The 21,740-nt window shown below is 39.7% G+C and overlaps 1 protein-coding gene across 5 annotated transcripts in view; it reads left to right on the top strand.

Annotated features, from left to right (window-relative positions):
* The first annotated feature begins 717 nt into the window (after positions 1-717).
* Positions 718-21,740, top strand: part of BOD1L1 (biorientation of chromosomes in cell division 1 like 1) — a 58,989-nt gene continuing 37,966 nt past the window's right edge. For 4 of the 5 annotated variants that reach the window (XM_063619400.1, XM_055246675.2, XM_055246674.2 and 1 more), the window contains exons 1-9: positions 722-1,093; positions 8,101-8,225; positions 12,750-12,940; positions 13,449-14,063; positions 14,595-14,744; positions 17,454-17,620; positions 19,157-19,268; positions 19,899-20,037; positions 21,369-21,441. In XM_063619400.1, the coding sequence (XP_063475470.1) occupies positions 857-1,093; positions 8,101-8,225; positions 12,750-12,940; positions 13,449-14,063; positions 14,595-14,744; positions 17,454-17,620; positions 19,157-19,268; positions 19,899-20,037; positions 21,369-21,441 (1,809 nt within the window). In that variant the 5' untranslated portion in view covers positions 722-856. Of the gene's footprint in view, positions 1,094-8,100; positions 8,226-12,749; positions 12,941-13,448; positions 14,064-14,594; positions 14,745-17,453; positions 17,621-19,156; positions 19,269-19,898; positions 20,038-21,368; positions 21,442-21,740 lie in introns of all 5 variants that reach the window. The other variant, XM_055246677.2, reaches the window with a different exon arrangement.

Here is a 21,740-nt window from a genome sequence, read left to right as displayed (position 1 = left end):
TAAATGCGTTAATACATGTAAAAGCACTTAACGCCACGCTTGGTACATAATATGTGCTGTAGATGTTTTACCTGCTATAATCATAGTAATCAATAGCAAAGCTCCTAAAAATAAAAGCCTGTCGGTTTGTCTTCACAGATAGGAAGAACGGGCTGGAGAGATCGGGTCTAATCCACAGGCACACTGACAGAAACAAGGGACCCCCACGGGGAAATGGGATGTGCAGGCAGAAGAGAGACAGAAGGACCTTGGAGCTACCTGCTGGGACAAGAAGAGTGCAGGATCACTGGCTAAGAACGACGAGGGTTGGGCGAGTTTAGAATGAGCAGAACCACGTAGGGTTCGCATTATGTCTATGGATCTCTATGCACTGCTCCGGGAAACTGGAGCAAGAGAGGCAGGCCTAAAATGTCGTCGCGGATGAAGCGGGGCCAGAACCTCACTGCCCCCGCTCAAACCTAGGGCCCCAGGTGTCGCGCGGGTCGAAGCCCTAACCTCCGGGGACTCCTGACCCCTGCCGGTGACCTAAACCCCACAGCCCGCGGCCAGCACAGCCTTCTCGTCTCCGTCGCCACAGTCGCCGCCACTTCCGGCGCAGCTCGGCCTCGCGAGGGCGCTTGCGCCCGGCGACTGTCGAAACTGGCTCCTCGCGGCCTCCGTCGCCGGACTTTCGTCAATGTTGTCACCGTCTTTTCTTCCTTTCCCCCAGTTCCCTTTCACTTCCGGGGTTTCTCTGGATCCGCTGGTTCCGTAACAACATCCCGTTGGCTTCCCCCAGGCGGCGGGACCAGTGCAGCCGCCGCCTCCCAGGAGCGTCCGCCGGTCAGGGCCCTTGCCCTCCCCGGCACAGGCCACCATGGCCACCAACCCACAGCCGCAGCCGCCTCCTCCGGCGCCGCCGCCTCCCCCGCCGCAGCCGCAGCCACCGCCGCCGCCGCCGGGCCCCGGGGCTGGCCCCGGCGCGGGTGGGGCGGGCGGCGCGGGTGCGGGCGCCGGGGACCCGCAGCTCGTGGCCATGATCGTGAACCACCTCAAGAGCCAGGGGCTCTTCGACCAGTTCCGCAGAGACTGCCTGGCCGACGTGGACACCAAGGTTCGGAGCGCGCCGGGTTTGGGGGTCTGCGAGGGTAGGGGAGGACCCAAGGGCGCGCTTCTTTTGCAGTGGCTTCCTCTTGGAGCTGCAGCTGTATGCCACGGACTGTGCAAAGCACAGCGTGTTCATTCGTTAGCATGTCCATTGGTTCGTTTTACCGACTAGTGTTTAAGTACCTACTACGTGCCAGTCCTGGTTTCGGCGCAGTGATTACCCCGGTCTGGTGAGCAACACTAAGGCACTGTTCTTGCAGGAACTGGTTTGGAAATAGTAGCGCTAACAGTGGCCAGTTTTGTATCCATTCTCATATCTGATTATTTTACTTTGTATCGAAGTTATGTTTGCCTTCTTTCTTGAAGGTTTCTGGGCGGTAAGGGCCATGAACCTTTAGCCTTTGGAGAAATCACTAAATGGTAATTGAATCAAGTTATGTGCAGTATGCCTTGCTGGACATCGTGGGGGTGGGAGCGCAAAGATAAGGAGGCAAACCTGAGAAAGGACTTTAGTATTGTTTCTAGCAGTGACTGCCTGATTTAGGTAACTTAGGCCATGTCACCATTCTAAGGTGAGAAGGGACGGGAAGGTGGGGTAGAGAGAACCGAGTCATTCAGTGGAGAAAAGATGCAAGAGAGGTGACAGCAGATACTGAAGTGGAGAAAGGACAGGAAAGAGAGCAGATTCAGGAGAGTAATGTAGAGAAGGGAAAGGTCAGCAACGAGGTTCCCTGTCCAGAAAGAGAGGCTGGAAAGGGGAAGGGATATTGTACCAAATGTCAGAGTGAAAGGGACATTAGCAGGAACAAGTAAACTTAGCTGGATTGGCAAAGAATTAGCCAAAGACACCAGGAAAGAGCAGTCAGTGAGACAGATGGAAAACCACAGTAGAGTCTAGAATTCTGGAAGCAGAAAGCATGTTGGAAAATTAACTGGTTTGCAGGGGTTGTTTTTGTCTGCTTGTTAAATCTGATTGGGTCCACTGGATTGGAGTTTTGATGAAATGAGGGTTTCCTTTTTTTTTTTTTTTTTTTTTTTTTTTTGAGACGGAGTCTCACTCTGTCGCCAGGCTGGAATGCAGTGGCGTGATCTCGGCTCACTGCAACCTCCGCCTCCCGGGTTCAAGCGACTCTCCTGTCTCAGCCTCCCAAGTAGCTGGGATTACAAGCGCGTGCCACCACACCCCTCTAATTTTTGTATTTTTAGTAGAGACAAGGTTTCACCATGTTGGCCAGGATGGTCTCGAGCTCCTGACCTCGTGATTCGCCCAATAGGCGTGAGCCACCGCGCCTGGTCGAGGGTTTTCTCATAGTATGTTTAGTTGTTATGAGGAGCCTTGTCTCTTTGAGAAATGCATGTTTACAACATCCACAGTTTCTTCTAAAGCTTTCAGGTGAACTACACACAGTTCCACTATCTCTTCTGGGGAAACTCTCTTGAATATCCTGGTACATGTTTCTTTATAAGGACTCATACTGGGCCCACTATGTAAAATGTGGTTTTTCAGGATATTGGAGGTTTTGCACCACAGAGAATTCAATTCACTTGGGAGTGTTCATCTATGTAGGAAGTATAGTTTTTTTACTTTTGTCTTCAGGAATATGCACTGCTACCTTTTAGAAATAATTTCTATTGCCTTTATTATTTTTGTTGTTATTTAATGGGAAAAGGTTAGACATGGCCAGGTAAATGTTACCAAATAAAGTTAGTTGTTCGTATTCAACAAGTAGAATTTTTGCTTTGCTGTTCTCAGAAACCCATGAATCTGTGTGTTATCATTATGTATACAAATTAAAAATTGTAATGTACTGCTGCAATGTCTAAGGCTCAACTTTTTTATTATCCTGTTCCCACAAAATATTATTGGTATGTGTCTATAATATCCCTGCCAGACCCTTCAAAGTAAAGGTTTAAAATCTTTTTTGGAGGAAAGGAGGGAAGCACAGTATCTCTGATCATCTAATGAAAGTTAGGACCTTCTCACAAGAAAAATGCACAAGTAACACATTAAAACGCCATTTTTCTACTTCAAAATGGTCAACTATAGGCAATTTCATGAGAATCAATCTAATAACATGTACAGTTTCAGGGAGTTCAGGAACCATGGAATAAGAACCTATTTTAATGTTCTTAGCCTCTTTTTGGAGGTCAAGAATTGAATGATATTGTTACAACAAAACTCTTCCATTCCCAGGCACAGTACTCGTTTATATGAACAAGGTTTCTCAGGGTACATGACTATAAAAATTAGAAATAGGAATAGAATTGATGATCAACCCTTCTTCTTCTAGTACTAAGACATATTCAGCCACAGACGTAGGAACTTTAAAAAGCAACAATACGGCCAAGCACGGTGGCTCATGCCTGTAATCCCAGCACTTTGGGAGGCTGAGGCCGGTGGATCATTTCAGGTCAGGAGTTCGAGGCCAGCCTGACCAAAATGGTGAAACCCCATCTCTACTAAAAATACAAAAAAAATTAGCCATGTGTGGTGGCACATGCCTGTAGTCCCAGCTACTCGGGAGGCTAAGGCAGGAGAATTGCTTGAAGCCGGGAGACAGTGGTTGCAGTGAGCTGAGATTGTGCCACTGCACTCCAGCCTGGAAGACAGAGTGAGACTTGGTCTAAAAAAAATTTTTTTAAAAAGCAACAATACATATTTTTCAATACAATTGCATATACTATTTAATAATTATGAAAATTTCTAATATTTCTGTTGCTTTGAGAAATTAGAACTGAAATGACACCCTCCCAGACAAAAAAGAACACTCAGCTATGGTTGAAGTTCTGGTGCTCAGATGCTAGCTTAAACTCTCCCACAAAATCTCTCTCTTTCTCGCCCTCCTTGCCACTAACCTCTGTACCTGCTCCTGGTTATGTTACAGGTTATGTTCTGGTGCTTCCTTTCCCCCATGACTCTCTCCTTCTCTTCCACTCCCTTAGTTAGCAATTAGGTAGATTTTAATTTGATTTAAAAGATTTGTTCTCATTGAATACCATTTTATACTTCATTTTCTTATTTGAAAAAAAAAAAAAAAGTTATTCCCCCCTGCTTCCCAAAAAGCCAAAGTTTTCTTCATCAGAACATAACATTCATATCAATGTGATGAGTGGGCCAAAGTAGAAGATTCCCTGTTCATGCAAAGAACCATCACTTTAATGGAATCCTTGAGTTTCATCTGCCACTTGAACCTCAAAGACTGACCTGCTTTCTGTCAACAAGTCTTAACTTGTAGCATATAGAGTTATAGTGGATTATGTCTGTCACATGCATATTTAAGAATGAAGACATTTGATACCTGCCAGGTGCTCTCTAAGAGCAAAACTGTCATCCAGTTTAGTGTGTTTAAACCAGGATGAGAAGTACCAAAGTCTGCTGCTACACCAGAAGACCACAGAACCCCCCCTCCAAACTGTCCAGGGTCATTGATAGTCCTTAACCAAGACAGAGATCTGACTGTAGCAGACCAAATCAGCCTTTCCCACCTAAAGAAATGGAACCATGGGCAACCCTAAGCTCCAAGTACTGCGAAGACTCCTCCGTTATAAACTACCAGTTTCCAAATCTCTGGAGCAAGCTTAGTGGTTACAAAGCCATTCCGTCTCCTTTGCACTGATTAGCATCTGGAGAGTGTGAGGAGGGATGATCAAGAGGCCCTTCAGGGAGCTCACCAGCCAGGTAAATATGGTACCTCTCTTGTCAAGTAACAAAGTCTGATTTTTTGGACACTTTCTTAGTTATAAATGGCTCCTGGTCAATTTATTCACCCAACAAACATTCATTGAGCAACTCTTATGTACCAGTCATTTTTTTAGGTGCCAGGGATACAGCAGTGAACCAAACATCCCACTGTTATGGAGCTTACATCCTAGTGGAAAAAAAAATAGACAACAAATACTGTATGATAGGTCCTATGGAAAAAAGCAAGATGAGGGATGGATAGGCTGACTGTTTTTTGAGTAAGCTGTTCGGGGTAGGTTTCAGTGCGATGATACTTGAGCCATCTGTGAAGGAATTGAAGGAGCAATGCAGCTGTCTGGGGCTTGAGCATTCCAAGAAGAGAGCATAGCAAGTATAGAAAACCTGAGATAGACCCACTAAGGGGAAGTGACAAGAGGTGAGGTAGGTATGCCTTCACAGATCTGGCGGGTCTTGGGAGCCATCAGAAGAGTTTGGCTTTTACTCAAGCTCAGAAGCCATTGGCAGGTTTCGAGCAAAAGGAGGACATGATCTGACTTCCATTTCAGATGGGTTGACCATGTGTAATAGCTTCCCCTTTCTTGCTAAGTTGTGATTTGAATGGGTCGATAAATTACATGGTTACCCTATTTTTAGAAGGCTTAACTTTGTTGTAGGTGAGGATAGAAGCATGAGGCCAGTTGTTATAATTCAGACAGGAGATGAGAATGCCTTGGAACAGAATGGGGTTGGTAAAGGTAGTGGGAAGTGGTCAGATTCTGGGTGTATTTTCATGCTAGTGTTGAGAGAATTTGCTAATGGTATGCATGTGAAGTAGAAGACAAAGGGAGGACTCAGGGGTAACTCTAAGGCTTTTCACCAAAGCACTGGAAAAGGAAGAAAGGGTATAAGTATGTGTAGTGTGTGTGTGTGTGTGTGTGTGTGTGTGTGTGTGTGTACATGTGGATACAGATATGTTCCTAGGAGAATACTTCTCAATGAATACTTAATATTTCTCTAGTCACTCAACTTTTTACTGAAAGGAGAGCTTGAAAACAAGGAAAATTACCTGTTGAGTAGTTCAAATTTGAACTTGTTATGGGAAGACTAGACTAGAATGCCAAATGCATTGTGACGTTAGAGCCTAATGAATGTGTGTTAGATTTCGGAATACTGGAAAGAAGAATTAGGCTTTAGAATCACTGGGGAGAAAGAATTAAGAATTAGTTTTAGGGCTGGGTATGGTGGCTGACACCTGTAATCCCAGCACTTTGGGAGGCCGAGGTAGGTGGATCACTTGAGGTTAGGAGTTCCAGACCAATATGGCCAATATAGCAAGACCTTGTCTCTACTAAAAATACAAAAATTAGCCAGGTGTGGTGGCGCATGCCTGTAGTCCCAGCTACTCAGGAGCCTGAGGCACTAGAATCACTGGAACCCAGGAGGTGGAGGTTCCAGTGAGCCGAGATCACACCACTGTACTCCAGCATGGGCAATCGAGCAAGAATCTGCCAAAAAAAAAAAAAATAGAATTAATTTTAGTTCATATCGATTTTGGATGAATGGACAGGCACGTGGGAAATGATCATGAAACTACCTTGTAGGACAGGAAATAAGTATCAGCAAAGGCCTGAAAATTGGAACTGAGAAAGGGCATCAGAGGGATAAAATGTTTATCATTCTGTGTTAGAGATAGTTACCCATTCAGCTGATGACTGTATTTTAACTGCTCATTTGCCAAGCAGTTTGATAGGCTACATGAAAACAAATTGTAAGAGAGGTAGAGGAGGACGCTTACACGTCAGTGGAGGATAAATTGCCTTGCTCCCGAAAATACAATATAGTGCAAGAACTGCTCGAATGGTAGCATGTACAGAAAACAGTAGGAGCGTGGATGAAGAGCCCATAAGCCTATCTTCAGTGTCAAGATGATTTCACAGATTAGGGTGAGCTCTGAAGGTGAGAAGTTTGTCAGATGGACAACCAGAGGGAATGGTAGTTGCAGGATGGTAGGTGCAGATATGAGAATTTCTCACTGGAGTATAAACTTTGAAGCTAAAAGGAGGCAAATGGCAGAAGGTGAGGCTGTACAGTGCTTGCTTAATATCAGTCAGGGACACTCAAACTCATCCACATTAAAAGCTGTATAGAAGAAAGGGAGAAAGAACATCAGTGTTGGGAGACAGCCTCTAGAAATGGAGTGCAGTCCTGAATGCATGGTCACATATTCCTTCCAGGCAATGCCCCTTCAGGTAGAGATGATGTAATATGTGTTCCCCTCCATGTTCCCCTCAGGGAGCACATCAAGGGTTCTGAGACTTAGCACTGTTGACATTTGGGGCTGGATAGTTCTTTGCTGTCGGGAGATTGTCCTGTGCATTGTAGGATCTTCAGTAGCATCCTTGCCCTTGACCCACTAGATGCCAGTAGCACTCTCATCATTGTAACAACCTAAAATGTCTCCAGACATTGCCAAGTGTCCCTTGGGGGATGGGAGTGAAATCCTTCTTGGTAGAGAACCATTGCCTTACCCCAGATTTAATGCCTAGTTCAAGTAGTTGTCCCTCAATAATTTCTCTTGAGTCTATGCCATTAGCTGGTTTCTGCCACCCCAGTACAGACCTTCCTCACTGTAGTTATTGCATGCTTTCCTAAAAGTATTTTGTGTCTCTTTACTCTTGCACTGTAGGATGATTAACCATCAGAAAGCTTAGCTGTTCTATCACTCTGCCCATATGTGCAGGGGGCTCCCATTCTCTACCCCGTAATTCCAAACTTGTACAAGTAACCAAAGCCTTTTAGCACCTGGCCCCAACCTCTCTGTCTTAACCTCATTTCTCTGCTTTTTGTATTCTCCTCTATAGCCAAATTGGACCACCAATTTGGAGGCTCACTAAATGCTCCTGGCCTCCAGTTTTCTCATCCACTTGCTCTTTGTTTACATTGACTGTATGAGCAAAGCCAGCCATTCCCATTCCCAGCTTCTTTGTGCAATTGATTTTCCAGCTCAAAGGGCACATTTTCAATGAAGGCATGCTTCATCAGCTCTTCTCCCTTTTTTACTGCAAATCATCTAATAATAACACTTGTTTGTGTCTTATTTTCCAGTCCTCTGTCTATAAATAAGAGATGTATCTTTCTTCTTTATATTCCTCATATCTCCAAACACCTTGTCTTACACAAAATAAGTAGTATTTGAATGAGTGTAAGTTATCTTGAAGCAGAATTGTCAGAAACTGTGAAACTTTGTTGTCCCATGGTAAAAATACTTTTCTGAGAGGTGAATATTGATACTGTGTAACATTGAAGACTTACCTTCTTTTTTTTCTCTCTAGCCTGCCTATCAGAATCTGAGACAACGTGTTGACAACTTTGTTGCAAATCACTTGGCAACTCACACATGGAGTCCCCATCTCAATAAGAACCAGCTAAGAAACAACATTAGACAACAAGTCCTCAAGTAAGTCTCAGAAATAGAGTTCTGGGCAGGGTTTAAATGTCCTAACCTACTTTGCCTGAAAGCAGAGACATTACATACATGTTTGTTCACCTAATGATGTTGACAGTTTTACTAGATTTGGTGTGGCTATTTCGTGTGATGTAGCATAATTTTGGATTTGGGTCTAATCACTTCATATTTTCCTAAACATTTTAACAGTCTGATTGTTCCTATAGACCTTTGGAAATATTTGAAGGAAGGAAATAACAGTATGACTTTCTAAAAAAATCTAGATATAATATTAATAGATGATATACACAGTTGCCTTCACAACTATTTTCTTGACCCTAAGAGAGCAAGCAGGCTTTATTATTCTTATTTTACAAATAAAGACATTAAAGATTACTGAAATTAAAATATTCTCTCTTGATTTGAGGCCATGTCTTATTTTAATACAGTGCCCCTGTCTTTTACGTTTTACTATGACTTTTAACTGCTGTTTATGAATGATATAGCTCCCCAACTCCCCTCAAAGTGTTTGGACCTGTCAGAGCCATTTTGAGTGAACATAAGGTAACGACAATTATAAGAACTCGAATATTTGGAGCATCCTTAGGAAACTAGATTTACGGTCTTCTACCTTTTTTTTTTTTAAGAGTCTCATTCTGTTCCCCAGGCAGGAGTGCAGTGGCATGATCATAGCCTACTGCAGCCTCAATCTCCTGGGCTCACGCAGACCTCCCGACGTCATCCTCCTGAGCACCTGCCACCGTGCCCAGCTTATCGTTGTATTTTTTTGTAGAGACAGGGTCTCATTATGTTGCCCAGACTGGTCTCCAAATCCTAGGCTCGAGGATCTTCCCTCCTTGGCTTCTGAAAGTGCTGGGATTATAGGCATGGGCCACCTCACCTGGCCACTACCTGTTCTTGAATGTAAATATTTACAAAGACAAGAAAGCCTTCTACCCTTGCTATACCCCTCAAAAAAAGGGTGACTAAGTTATTTAGAGAGCATCCAGTCTCCCTGACTTGACAAGTGTTTATGTTCAAGTACATCTTTGAGAACGAAGTGTAGCTTTTTTTTTTTTAACAGTTAAACAAATCTGTTTTATACCTGCCACCTCTTAATTTCCTTTTGTCCCATAGGAACTTCTCAAAATCCTATCTAGTCTGATAGTTTCAACAAACAGGAAGCCCCACAAATCAAAATTCACACCCTGACTAAAAGACAAACGTATTTAGCCACAGGTAATACTAGAAACCAGAAGCCTGGGGGCTCAGACAGTGTCTCCTTGTGCATAAGAGAAGAGGGAAATTCACAATAGCTTTGTTGTCTACATTTTAAAGGATGTCTGAGGAACCTCTAAAAGAGTCCAGGTGAGATCAAAAGATGCCATTAGAAGGCTGCATAATAATACCTGGTGGGAAAAGGTCAAAGCTGTTTCTAGAAAAAGTAGACACAAAAAAGATCTGTTGGGTGACAGGCCCACTGCCTGTCGTTTCCACAAAGGCCTTCAAAGAGAACAATGACCAAAATAGCTTAGGACTAGGGGATAAGGGAGTGGAGGTAGGGTAGAGCACCCCTTCACACACATTTATACAGAGCTGTACTGATTACTTTCATTCAATGATTTGCATAGCCACCTCCCTGTTCACAAATGATTGCATTGCTTTAAAAGCATATTTTTTTGGGAGTCTGGCATTCTTTTTCTTCATATATTGATACTCAGATTGAAGGCAAACTTCTTAGAATTGCATTTACTTTTATAGTGTACAAAATCTATAAGGTAAGGGAGCAGTCGTTCTTTTATTTACGGGAACTAAGTCTTACACATGTGAAAATTAAGCACTTAAAATTATTGCTGTACCAGTAAGATATTGTGATCACAAAATCATGTTTGGTGCGAGGTCAGGGGTTCTTGTGGCTGTGTCAGTGATTAAATGCTGGAGCAATTTGCCTGTGAGTAACGACGAATCTCTTTTTCTGGAGACATTTTGAAAGAGGGAAGACAGCTGCCTTCTCTTGGATAATTTAGGCATTGCTTTTCCTGAGACATTTGTACATTTTCTTCTAGCTGTATTGTTTATTTTTATTCTTAAATGAACTATTTTCATTTAATATCCATTAGTAACATTTTATGATACCGATAATAACATTTTAAAGCTTCCTTAAAGAGATTATTTAGTTGTGTTCAATCTGAAGGTATAGGGGTAGACTAGCCCCTGTAAATAAATATAATTTCAAACAGGTTTTCGTACGTATGCTTTGAGACATACTCACTTGACTCCATTAGGTTGAGCTATCAACACTTGCGATTTTTGTAAGACAAAAATGGTCTAATGTCAGTAATTTCAGATGGTTCAACTTAATAGCTGATCTGCTGACTCAGTAGGAGGGAAAATTTTATTCTACTTAAGCTTTTATTTGTACAACAGAATCTGAAAATCCTAGATAACTGAATAGTGAACTTAGCTCAACATAATTTGAAAGGAAGACAAGGAAGTAACTTTAACCAGAAAAACACCAGCTGTTGGCATTTTGGCTTTGCCATTGACCTAGGGCTGTAGCTTCTCCCCATTTGGGTGAGGCAGTTATGGCCGCTAAGTGCAGTATGATCGTTAGTACTGGACTCCATTTTTCTGTAAGATCAGAGCTGACCTCTGTGTGAGAAAGGACTAAAGTAGAAGTGTTTTGTTTGTTTGCAGAACAAGAGGCTAGAACATAGGCAAACAGAGAAAGAGACTGAAGCAGAAATTTGGGAGTGGATAGTTTTTTTTTTTGTACTTTTTTTTCTTTTTTTGAGGTGGTGTCTCACTCTGTCGCCAGGGTGGAGTGCAGTGGTGCCATCTCAGCTCACTGCAATCTCTGCCTCCTGAGTTCCAGCAATTCTCCTGCCTCAGCCTCCCAAGTAGCTGGGATTACAGGTGCGTGCCACCACACCCAGCTAATTTTTGTATTTTTAAGAGAGATGGGGTTTCACCATGTTGGCCAGGATGGTCTTGATCTCCTGACCTTGTGATCTGCCTGCCTTGGCCTCCCAGAGTGCTGGGATTACAGGTGTGAGCCACCATGCCCAGCCCTTTTTGTACCTTTTTACTTGTACCCTAAAACCTCATTTTAAGATTGCTTTTTCTTATTTCTTTTCTACCTACTACATTTTAAATACACCTCTAAGATGTAACAATGTTTGAAGATTTGCATTTTTTTTAATCTTAGACTTTAAAAAGCAGGTAACCTACTTTGTGCTGAGTTGGCTCATTTTTCTCTATGGCCCACATAAGTAGGATTATAGTTTCACAAGGCGACAAGGTGCTTCCAGAAATGAAAAACGAATCCATCCTTCAATGGAAGTGCACTCAAAAATAGCATTTGTAAAGTGTAAGGAAAGATGGCTCCTCATCCATTCCATAGAGAGAAATTGAGGCTTAGAAGCTAGAAATGACTAGCACTTTGATCTTCCAGCACTATCCCGAGTACCTTGACTCCTCCACTTCTTTTTTAGGAAGAAACAAGATTTAAGTGTGTTTCTTAAAATAAATTCATGTTCTCATATTTTACTCAGATGCCTTTGTGCAGAAGCACATTTCACAGATTGTTGTCCTCATTGCTCTTTTGTCTCTTGTATATGATATTTCTTTAACTCCATGTACCTTTCTTCCCCTTCTCTTCTGTAGAAATCAAGACTTGGCTCAAATGTCTTCTTCATTATGAAGCACTCCTAAATTATCTTCAACATATCTAATAATTTCTTATTCCTCTAATAAGCAAATAATTTCTTATTCCTCTCTTTTCCTATAGTACATGTTATGTACTAGTGCCTGTCATCTCATGTCTTAATTGTTTGTGTCTACATCCCCATCCAGAACAGGGACCAGGTCAATTTGTAGCTGTCAGTGGCCAGCATAGTGCCTGTTATATAGAAGACACTTATAACATAATTGTTGAATGAATAAGTCATCCAGTTTTTACAGCAGGAAGATAAGAGAAAGCCAGAAGTCTTGTTTCTCCAAATTTTTTTCCCTAAAGTTTTCCTTCTTTTATTTTGCAATTTGATGGAATTATATTTTGTATGTGTTGTTTTTTTTCTGGGGACTCTAATGCTTATAAAAAGCTTACATTTTTTCTGTTAAAAAAAAGTTGTAGAGACCATAGGTTTATTTTATACCCAGAACTCAGCTTTTTAATGAGCATATTCCTATATGCCATGAGCAGAGTAGGGGTGAGATAAGCATCACCTCTATACTGGACCCTAGGCAGTATACTGTATCTAGTTCTAAGGGTGTTTTGTTTTGTCTGTTTCAGTATTTCCACTAGTGACACAGTGGTAGAGAAGTTTACAGACTTATAGTATGGTATATCTAAATGCTACTATAGCATGAAACTTAGTTTCCATTGTCTATCTATATCCAAGTAAATGGATTGGGACAATTTAAGGTTGGATGGATGGATGGATAGACAGATGACAGATAGAGTGTTACTTTAAAGTAATTAATGCAAATAATATATTATTTTTTCACCTTTCCATAAATTATCTTGTGTTTCAGATCAGGAATGTTGGAGTCTGGTATTGACCGAATTATTTCTCAGGTTGTGGACCCAAAGATCAACCACACATTCAGACCTCAGGTGGAGAAAGCTGTGCATGAGTTTTTGGCCACGCTAAATCACAAAGAGGAAGCAAGTGGCAACACAGCTCCCGATGATGAGAAACCAGACACTTCCCTTATTACACAAGGTGCTTTGCTTTTACTCTTGGTCAGTTCCATTGTTTTTCTTCTTGAACTGAATATCAAGTTAGGGATACATGGCTCTTTAACACATTTTTTAATTTGGCTATTCCAGTGAAATTGTACTTACTTTAAATATCACCTGAATTCCTCAGTTGCCATAACATTTACTTTTTTAGATTAATAAAAATAATAAGCATTTTAGTAATGTGATGTGAGTGTGAGTATAATAATAGAAGGAATAACTAAAATAATTAGAGAATATAGTCTTTTTCTAGGAAGTAGACAACTCCTCAGATTTGCATGGTGCCCTCCCTAAGATAATATATTATTAGAGAGGTAGATAATTCAGAATATGGTATATACTAGAACTGGTACCTGAAAATCTAAAAGAATATACAGATGGTCTGCACAGCATATGCATCATATAAAGATGACAATGGCATGTGGTATTGATTTAGCAGAGGTATTTTCCTTCTGATTAAATGTATTCTAAAACTTCTCTTTTTCTTTAAGGTGTTCCTACTCCTGGGCCCAGTGCTAATGTAGCCAATGATGCCATGTCGATATTGGAAACCATAACTTCTCTTAACCAAGAAGCCAGTGCTGCTAGGGCTTCAACAGAAACGTCAAATGCCAAGACCAGTGAGAGAGCATCAAAAAAACTTCCATCTCAGCCAACCACTGATACTAGTACTGACAAAGAAAGAACTTCAGAGGACATGGCTGATAAAGAAAAATCTACAGCTGACTCTGGAGGTGAAGGACTGGAAACAGCCCCTAAGTCTGAAGAGTTTAGCGACCTCCCCTGTCCAGTTGAAGAAATTAAAAATTACACAAAAGAGCATAATAATTTAATTCTGCTAAATAAGGATGTTCAACAGGAAAGCAGTGAGCAAAAAAATAAATCAACAGACAAAGGTGAAAAGAAGCCAGACAGCAATGAGAAAGGAGAAAGAAAGAAAGAAAAGAAGGAAAAGACTGAAAAGAAATTTGATCACTCAAAAAAGAGTGAAGATACACAGAAAGTTAAAGATGAAAAACAAGTGAAGGAAAAAGAAGTAGAGAGTTTAAAACTTCCTTCAGAAAAGAACAGTAATAAAGCTAAAACTGTTGAAGGGACAAAAGAAGGTATATAAAAACTTGCAAACATCTACAAAGTTTAAAAAACAGAGTATTTTGGGATCAGGGAAGTATCAAATTTGCCTTCATATTTTAATAAGTTTATTTAATACTTTTGGAAACTTATATCCCCTTTGCTTAAGAAAAAAAGCAATAAATATTTGTATTTTTGTATACTAATATGTCTGTTCACAGAGTAAATTAACAGAAATTATGAATTTATAATTTGTCTTATAATTTATTCACATACATTATTTTAAGCAACTTAATTCATAGTTGGATATCCTAATCTTTATTAGGTAGTAAATACTTCATTTACTTAAAATTCATTTTATTATATCATACATTGTAAATTAATAGTTTAGTTATTTTTACAGAAGTCTACTTTGCCTTTGTATTTTCTGGAAACCACTCTGCCTTGTTTGATAGTTTGACACTTATTTAAAGCAGAAAATTTTAAATGTAATTTAGTAATTGAGCTCTGCGTATGTTCTTATAATAAGATGAATTTTTTTTCTGTGTTTTATTTTCCTCTTGAAGATTTCTCTTTGATAGATTCTGATGTGGATGGACTTACAGACATCACAGTTAGCTCTGTTCATACCAGTGACCTTTCATCTTTTGAAGAAGATACTGAGGAGGAAGTTGTAATGTCTGATAGCATGGAAGAAGGAGAGATTACGTCAGATGGTAAAGCATTTTACATAATAATGCCTCTGAAGCATCCTGTGAAGCATTGTTTGTATATTCTGATGGCTATATCCTGAGAAACAGTGTGGTATAGTAGCAAGAGCATGGGATTTTGTAGTTGGAAGATTTGTTTCTGAGTCCCAGCTCCAAAGTTGTCTGTCTGAGCAAGCTTGGTAAGTTACTAAATCTCAACAACCCTTGGTTCTTCATTCCTTAACTCTATCCCCTAGTATGATTATTAATTTAAAATTTAGAGGAGATAAATACATGAAGATGCTTTTTATTTGTGTGTATCACATTTGGGGACAGCATAGTCCACAACACTGCCCTAAATTAATGGCACCAGTTGCAAGTTCAGCGTTCCCTAATACCGCCTTTAGATTTGATAATTTGCTAAAAGGGCTCATAGAACTTACCAAAAGGTGGTATACTCACAGCTATGGTTGTTTACAGTTAAGGTACCCAGATTAAAATCAGACAAGGGAAGAGGCACAGAGGGCAGAGTCCAGGAAATTTTCAAACAGTAACTTCCAGTTGTTCCCCCTTGAATTACTTCCTCTGCATTGATGTCTGACAACATACGCAGAATATTGCCACCCGAGGAAGTTCACCAGAGCCTTGGGATCCAAAGTTCTTACCAAGGCTCTAGCATGTAGTCAGAGTTGGCTGCCCACATGGCTGATCTCAGTCTCTACCCCCTCTAGAGGTCAAACTCTCACTCCATGACCCAACACTCCAACCCTAAATCACATTGTTAGACTGTTTAGCTTGACTCAAGAGCCTTCTCACTGTAAAACACTCCAGTCAGGCATAGCATTCCAGAGGCTTAGAGATTACCTCCCAGAAGCTAATGGTAAAGGCCGGACCTCTCTGGGCAAGGCTGAATTCTTTATAATACAGGTTGTTTTTCAGAAAACCTCTCCTGAGCACTTCCTATCTTCCAGGCACTGTGCTAAGGACGTTCGTGTAATAACTCCTGTAGTCCTCAGAACAACCCCAGGAAGTAGGTACAGGCAAGGAGACAAAGTCATAGAGAGACCATGTCTTGTCCAGTCATGTAGCTAGTGAGCACCAGTGCAGATTTCAAACCCGAGTCTGTGCTTCTTACCAATATCTTATGCTGCTCTTACCACGTGATTAAATTCTGTTTAGGACTATTAGTTTAGGAGTAATAAAAATACTGAGTTTTATTTGCAATTGCCTGTAGAGAGCGTCTTATAAATTTGTTGCTAGCTTTCAGATAGGCTACCTAGAGAGAAAATCATAGAGGAGAAAAAGTATAAGCTTTTAACTCCATAGATGTATTTCTCAGTGCCTCCCATTTTGTTTTCTTCCATTTCACAAACTAAAAAAAGCAGCAGCAGTACTTCCTAATTGCCGTATTTGTCCTCATGAGGTCAGCTCTGCATTACCTGTGTAGGAAGAGTGCTCCCTATCCTGCGAACGCTCCACTTTCTCTGCCCTAACTAAAATTAATTCTTGTTGCCTCTTTGAGTCTTCTTAAGTTTTTTCCTGATAAGACTAGATTTTATGTGTATGGGATTTAAAAAGTGAGAAGAAGATGGCTATTTTAAGAGTACATGGTAGCCTGGCGCGGTGGCTCATGCTTGTAATCCCAGCACTTTGGGAGGCCGAGGCGGGCGGATCACAAGGTCAGGAGATCGAGACCACGGTGAAACCCCGTCTCTACTAAAAATACAAAAAATTAGCCGGGCGTGGCGGCGGGCGCCTGTAGTCCCAGCTACTCGGAGAGGCTGAGGCAGGAGAATGGCGTGAACCCGGGAGGCGGAGCTTGCAGTGAGCCGAGATTGCGCCACTGCACTCCAGCCTGGATAGAGTGAGACTCCGTCTCAAAAAAAAAAAAAGAAAAAAAAAAAGAGTACATGGTAAGAAATGAAAACCTTGTTTACTTTTTTTTCTTCTTGCTGTGTCAAAGTGAAGCAAATTACCTTCCACTTATTGATTCCCACCTCTTCGCTAAATGAGAAATTCAGAGGTGGTCATTAAAATCTCAAGTTACTTTAAAGTACAGCTTCCAGTGGATTTATTGAACTTAACAATGGTAAAGCATAAATATCAAGTCCAGTGACAAATAAGAATTGTTTGTCAAGAGAACACTGAGGCGCAGATGGAGGCTTAGGCTGAGATAGCTCCAGTGCCTTGGGTTCCTACAAAGGCAAACTGAAGCCCAGTCTAAATAGTAAAACAGAATTTAAACTTAGCTCATCAGAAACCTCCAATTAACCTCTAACTAGGGACTTTCCACCAGATCGTATTCAAATAAGGCACACACCTAGCTGTAGCCAGTCCAGTCATGTATTTCCTCTGCTTTTGTGTTGAGCCTGTGAAAGCACACGGCTGGTGTTGCCGCAGCAGAGCCCTCAGAACGTCTCCTGGTTCCGATGCCTGATTCATGGATCATTCTTTGCTCCAAAAAACTCTGTTAAATTTAATTTGTCTGAAATTTTCCTTTTAACAGCGTAAGTAACTATAATGTCTAATTTTTCTTTGTCTTATTTATGTGTGAGAAGCTGATAAGAAATAAAAATATGAATTATAGCTTTTAAAAGTCAATTTCTGAAATTTTCACATCCTGGTATTTCCCCTTTTGGACCTCCAATTGATCTTGCCTTTGCTGCCTTGTACAGCATAATGTTGATTTTATGCTAATTCACAGACATACTCCTCTTTCTATTAACTTTCTTACAGATGAAGAGAAGAACAAACAGAATAAAACAAAAACTCAAACTAGTGATTCTAGTGAAGGAAAAACAAAAAGTGTACGGCATGCGTATGTCCACAAACCATATCTTTACTCAAAGTACTATAGTGATTCTGATGATGAGCTTACTGTAGAACAACGACGACAGTCCATTGTAAGTCCAGTTTGTTCTGTTATTTTAACCTACTACATCAGGTTAACAAACTTAAATAGTCTATCTGCAAGGTACTGGTGTGCATATGAAGCAGAGATGTACAGGATTTGCCTTCAGGAAGCTTCTCATTTAACTAGGTAGAGTAGATGTAAACATGTGACAGAGATGTTTGTGTCATCATTACGAATACAAGTGAATATCCCTTATCCGAAATGGGTGGGACCAGAAGTGTTTCAAATTTTGGAATTTTTCATGATTTGGAATATTTGCATATACATAGCGAGAAATCTTAGGGATGGAACGCAAGTCTAAACATGAAATTCCTTTGTGTTTCTTATATACCTGTGCACATAGCCTGAAGAGTATTCTATACAATGTTTTTCACAATTTGGTGCATGAAACAAAGTTTTGACTACATTTTGACTGCCACCTGTCACATGAAGTCAGGTGTGGAACTTTCCACTTGTGACAGCATGTCAGTGCTCAAAGAGTTCAGATTTTCAGATGAGGGATGCTCAACCTGTAGTAGTGAAACTGGTAACAACCTAAATGCTTCACAGTATGGAAATGTTTACATCAAGTGTAGATCCAGCCCTGCAAAGATATAGTATGCAGCCATTAACATACTATTGAGATGGAAGTGCTGTTTACCTATTTTTTGGATTCGACAATATTTCCAATTATAAAATGTACCACTGAATTAATAACAGCTTTTTAAAGAAAATTACTACCTTATCGTTACGTATGTATATTGGTTTTAAGATAGCTTACAATTTCAGAAACATTAAAATATGAAAAGTTGTAAAATATGAAAAGTTCAGAATCAGGAAATATTGTTACACAGGAAAATGATTTGAAGAAACTACCCCAAAATGCTAGTAGTGATTAGCCTTCCCTTCAGGCTTATCTTTTGAAAAGTTTACTTGGTTAGAAGTTATGCACCTGCTTAGGATTTTTGGCACTCTGGGCCAGAAAGGGATAGTGGGAGTAGCACAGTGACTGTGAATTCTTTCTGCTGTAAAAGACAACAGCTGCAAGTCCTGAGTCCCTTGGGTCCCAAGCGTATAACCAGCAAGTCATATATGTTGTAGAACTAGCCTATCACTTGAATTTTTATTTCAACTGTTTTCTATAAGAATAGTTGAAAAGTTATAAACGCCTACCTATATATACTTGATGTTCATAGATATTTTCACAGCTATCTTTTTAATTGAAACAACCAGCTTATTTAATCACTTTTTCCCAAAATAATACCTTTCCCATTCTTTAAACTAATGGCATTCTGAAAGAGTAATGGCAAATTTTGACATCTGTTTCTTTTATTCTGGTAGCTTCCAGATTGAAACATACACATACATATGTATGTATACACACACAGATAAATGTGTGTATATATGTGTAGTGTATGTGCATTTTTTCAGAGCCCATTAATTTGTAAGAATATCTGAAGGGTAAACTAAAACTTTAAAAAAATACAGTTTTTCAGTGTGTTTTTGCCTTTGCCTAATAATCTGTTAGGATATATTGTGGTTTTAGGCCAAAGAAAAAGAAGAGAGGCTTTTAAGAAGGCAAATCAATAGAGAGAAACTTGAAGAAAAACGAAAACAGAAAGCAGAAAAGACAAAGTCTTCAAAAACCAAGGGTCAAGGTATAGATGTCAACTTTTAATATTTTAAACTATCTCATATATTTCATTATTTTCCAGGTACTCTTACATTACTTATGAGACATGAATATAAAATAAAAATGATCTAGTCTCAAATGTGGAAGATTTCCTTACATTTTAATCTCATGTGTTTCATCATTTTTCTTTTTTATTATATTGCTAAATCTAAATTAAACATTTTATCCAATACCAGCTTATGCAACTCATTTGTTAGCAGTTTATTTTTCTGTAATGATTGAATTATCACTGGAAAGTAGATTGTTAACACATGAGTTATCAACCCTTGCTGGTGATTAATGAAATTAATCTATGCTTATGTTAATTAAAATGTCAAACATTTCCCTGTAGTATTGCGTTGAACAAAATTGTATTCCCTCTGGGCACTAATCCTATGTAATATACGAAATCACACATACACACACTTATGTGATCATTTGAAATAAGAGAGATAAGACTTCTTCATCCAAAATATTATGTCTATTCCAGCACAACTTACGAATATTAAAGCCATTTTGGCTTTAACAATGATTAGAAAAATCTTAATGAAAAATTAATATTACACTGTTTATAAAACTTCTCTGAAATACATTTTATTGATTGCTTCTTTTCTAGGCAGGAGTAGTGTAGACTTAGAAGAATCATCAACAAAGAGTTTGGAACCTAAAGCCCCCAGAATTAAAGAAGTCCTTAAAGAACGGAAAGTTTTAGAAAAAAAAGTAGCCTTAAGCAAAAAGAGAAAAAAAGATTCAAGGTACATATTTTATCTTGTCATGTTTCCCTTATAACATTCCCCTGGGTGCTTTCAGAAGAGAGGCATTGAAGTAGCAGTAAAGAGTTGTACTTTGGATGTGTATGTTACTGCATGTTTATGAAGGACCTTAGGGTTTCATGTTTAGTATCAAAATGTTAATATCTGTAACATTTCTAAATAGTGTATCCTAATGTTTTTGGGTGTCTCAGATCTTTTTGATAATTTGGTAAGAGCTTTAGACCCTCTCCCCTGAAAAATGTACATGCATAAGCTAACAGTTATCCCTAGACTTTCAGAGTTTATGAATCCTCTAGAAGTTCTCTGGAGGTATTCCTCTTGTTGGCGTTCAGTAACCACTTATTTAGAATTATTATTTCCAGTCTTTCCATGCCGTTATTTTTACCAGTATTCCATGATTCTCCCCCAACCCAGAATCTGAGCCAGATTCCTTGTTAACACTGCATTATCATTGTTAACTTTTTAAGAATTAGAAAGCTAGAGACCCTTGAGGGTAGCTATGGAGTCATGTGAGCCATGGGCTGCAATTTTGCTATTCCATCAAGTTGCATTTATGTAAATTTATCACAGACTTCAGGATAACTGATTCGATAATTTGCAGAACTTGGTAAGAGTAGTAAGCTCTCAAATTTCTTACTGTTATTACATCTCATCCTTATTGATCTGAATAAATAAGACTGCCCTCTTTACTCAAAATTTTTGAAGTGTAATTATGTCTCATAAAGCATTCATCTTTAAGCAACAAATTAGGAATTTCTGTTTCACCTGTACTTTCCTTTAGCACCAAGAACAGTTCATGCCATATTTGGGATTGTGCTATCCTTTATTGACCAATAATTGATAGGATTTAAATTGAAATGTAACAAGTCTCCATTTATCAATCAAGTGTATAAATTATAGTAAACGGCTGGGCACGGTGGCTCACGCCTTTAATCCCAGCACTTTGGGAGGCAGAGGCGGGTAGATCACATGAGGTCAGGAGTTTGAGACCAGCCTGACCAACATGGTGAAACCCTGTCTCTACTAAAAGTACAAAATTAGCCAGGCATTATGGTGTATGCCTGTAATCCCAGCTAACTGGGAGGCTGAGGCAGGAGAATTACTTGAACTCAGGAGCGGAGATTGCAGTGAGCCAAAATTGCGTGATTGCACTCCAGCCTGGGCAACAAGAGCAAGACTCTACCTCAAAAAATAATAATAATAAAATAAGATAAATAAAAATTATAGTAAAGGAAAGATTTTTATTGTTTTCAACCTTCCTGAAAAATTTTCACATTTGATTCATGCTTTATATTTGACTCTTTTCCCCTTAGGAATGTTGAAGAGAACTCCAAAAAGAAACAGCAATCTGAAGAAGATTCCAAAGAAACCCTTAAAACAAGTGAGGTATGTCTTAATAAAACCTCATTTCAAATGCTGTTTTGTTAGATATAGGCTGTTTATTCCTTTGGAATAAAACTTAGAATGTAATTTGACTTTTTTCAAGTCAAATAAAAAGTCACTTACATTCAGCATTTTTGAAACCCCATTTTGTTATGTCCCAAATTGCCCATTTTGTTGAGTTGATTTATATATTTGTCTTTTATCTAAGTAATAGCTACTTTTCTTGTCTTTTCTCATTTCTTATAATTGCAATAAGAAAAATGCCAGTAATGACAAAAAAAGAAAAAGGGAGGCTAAAATTA

Source organism: Symphalangus syndactylus, chromosome 16, assembly GCF_028878055.3.
Source record: "Symphalangus syndactylus isolate Jambi chromosome 16, NHGRI_mSymSyn1-v2.1_pri, whole genome shotgun sequence".
Lineage (NCBI taxonomy): Eukaryota > Metazoa > Chordata > Mammalia > Primates > Hylobatidae > Symphalangus > Symphalangus syndactylus.
Note: the sequence above shows the minus strand (reverse complement) of the source record. Positions and strands in the feature narration are given on the sequence as shown.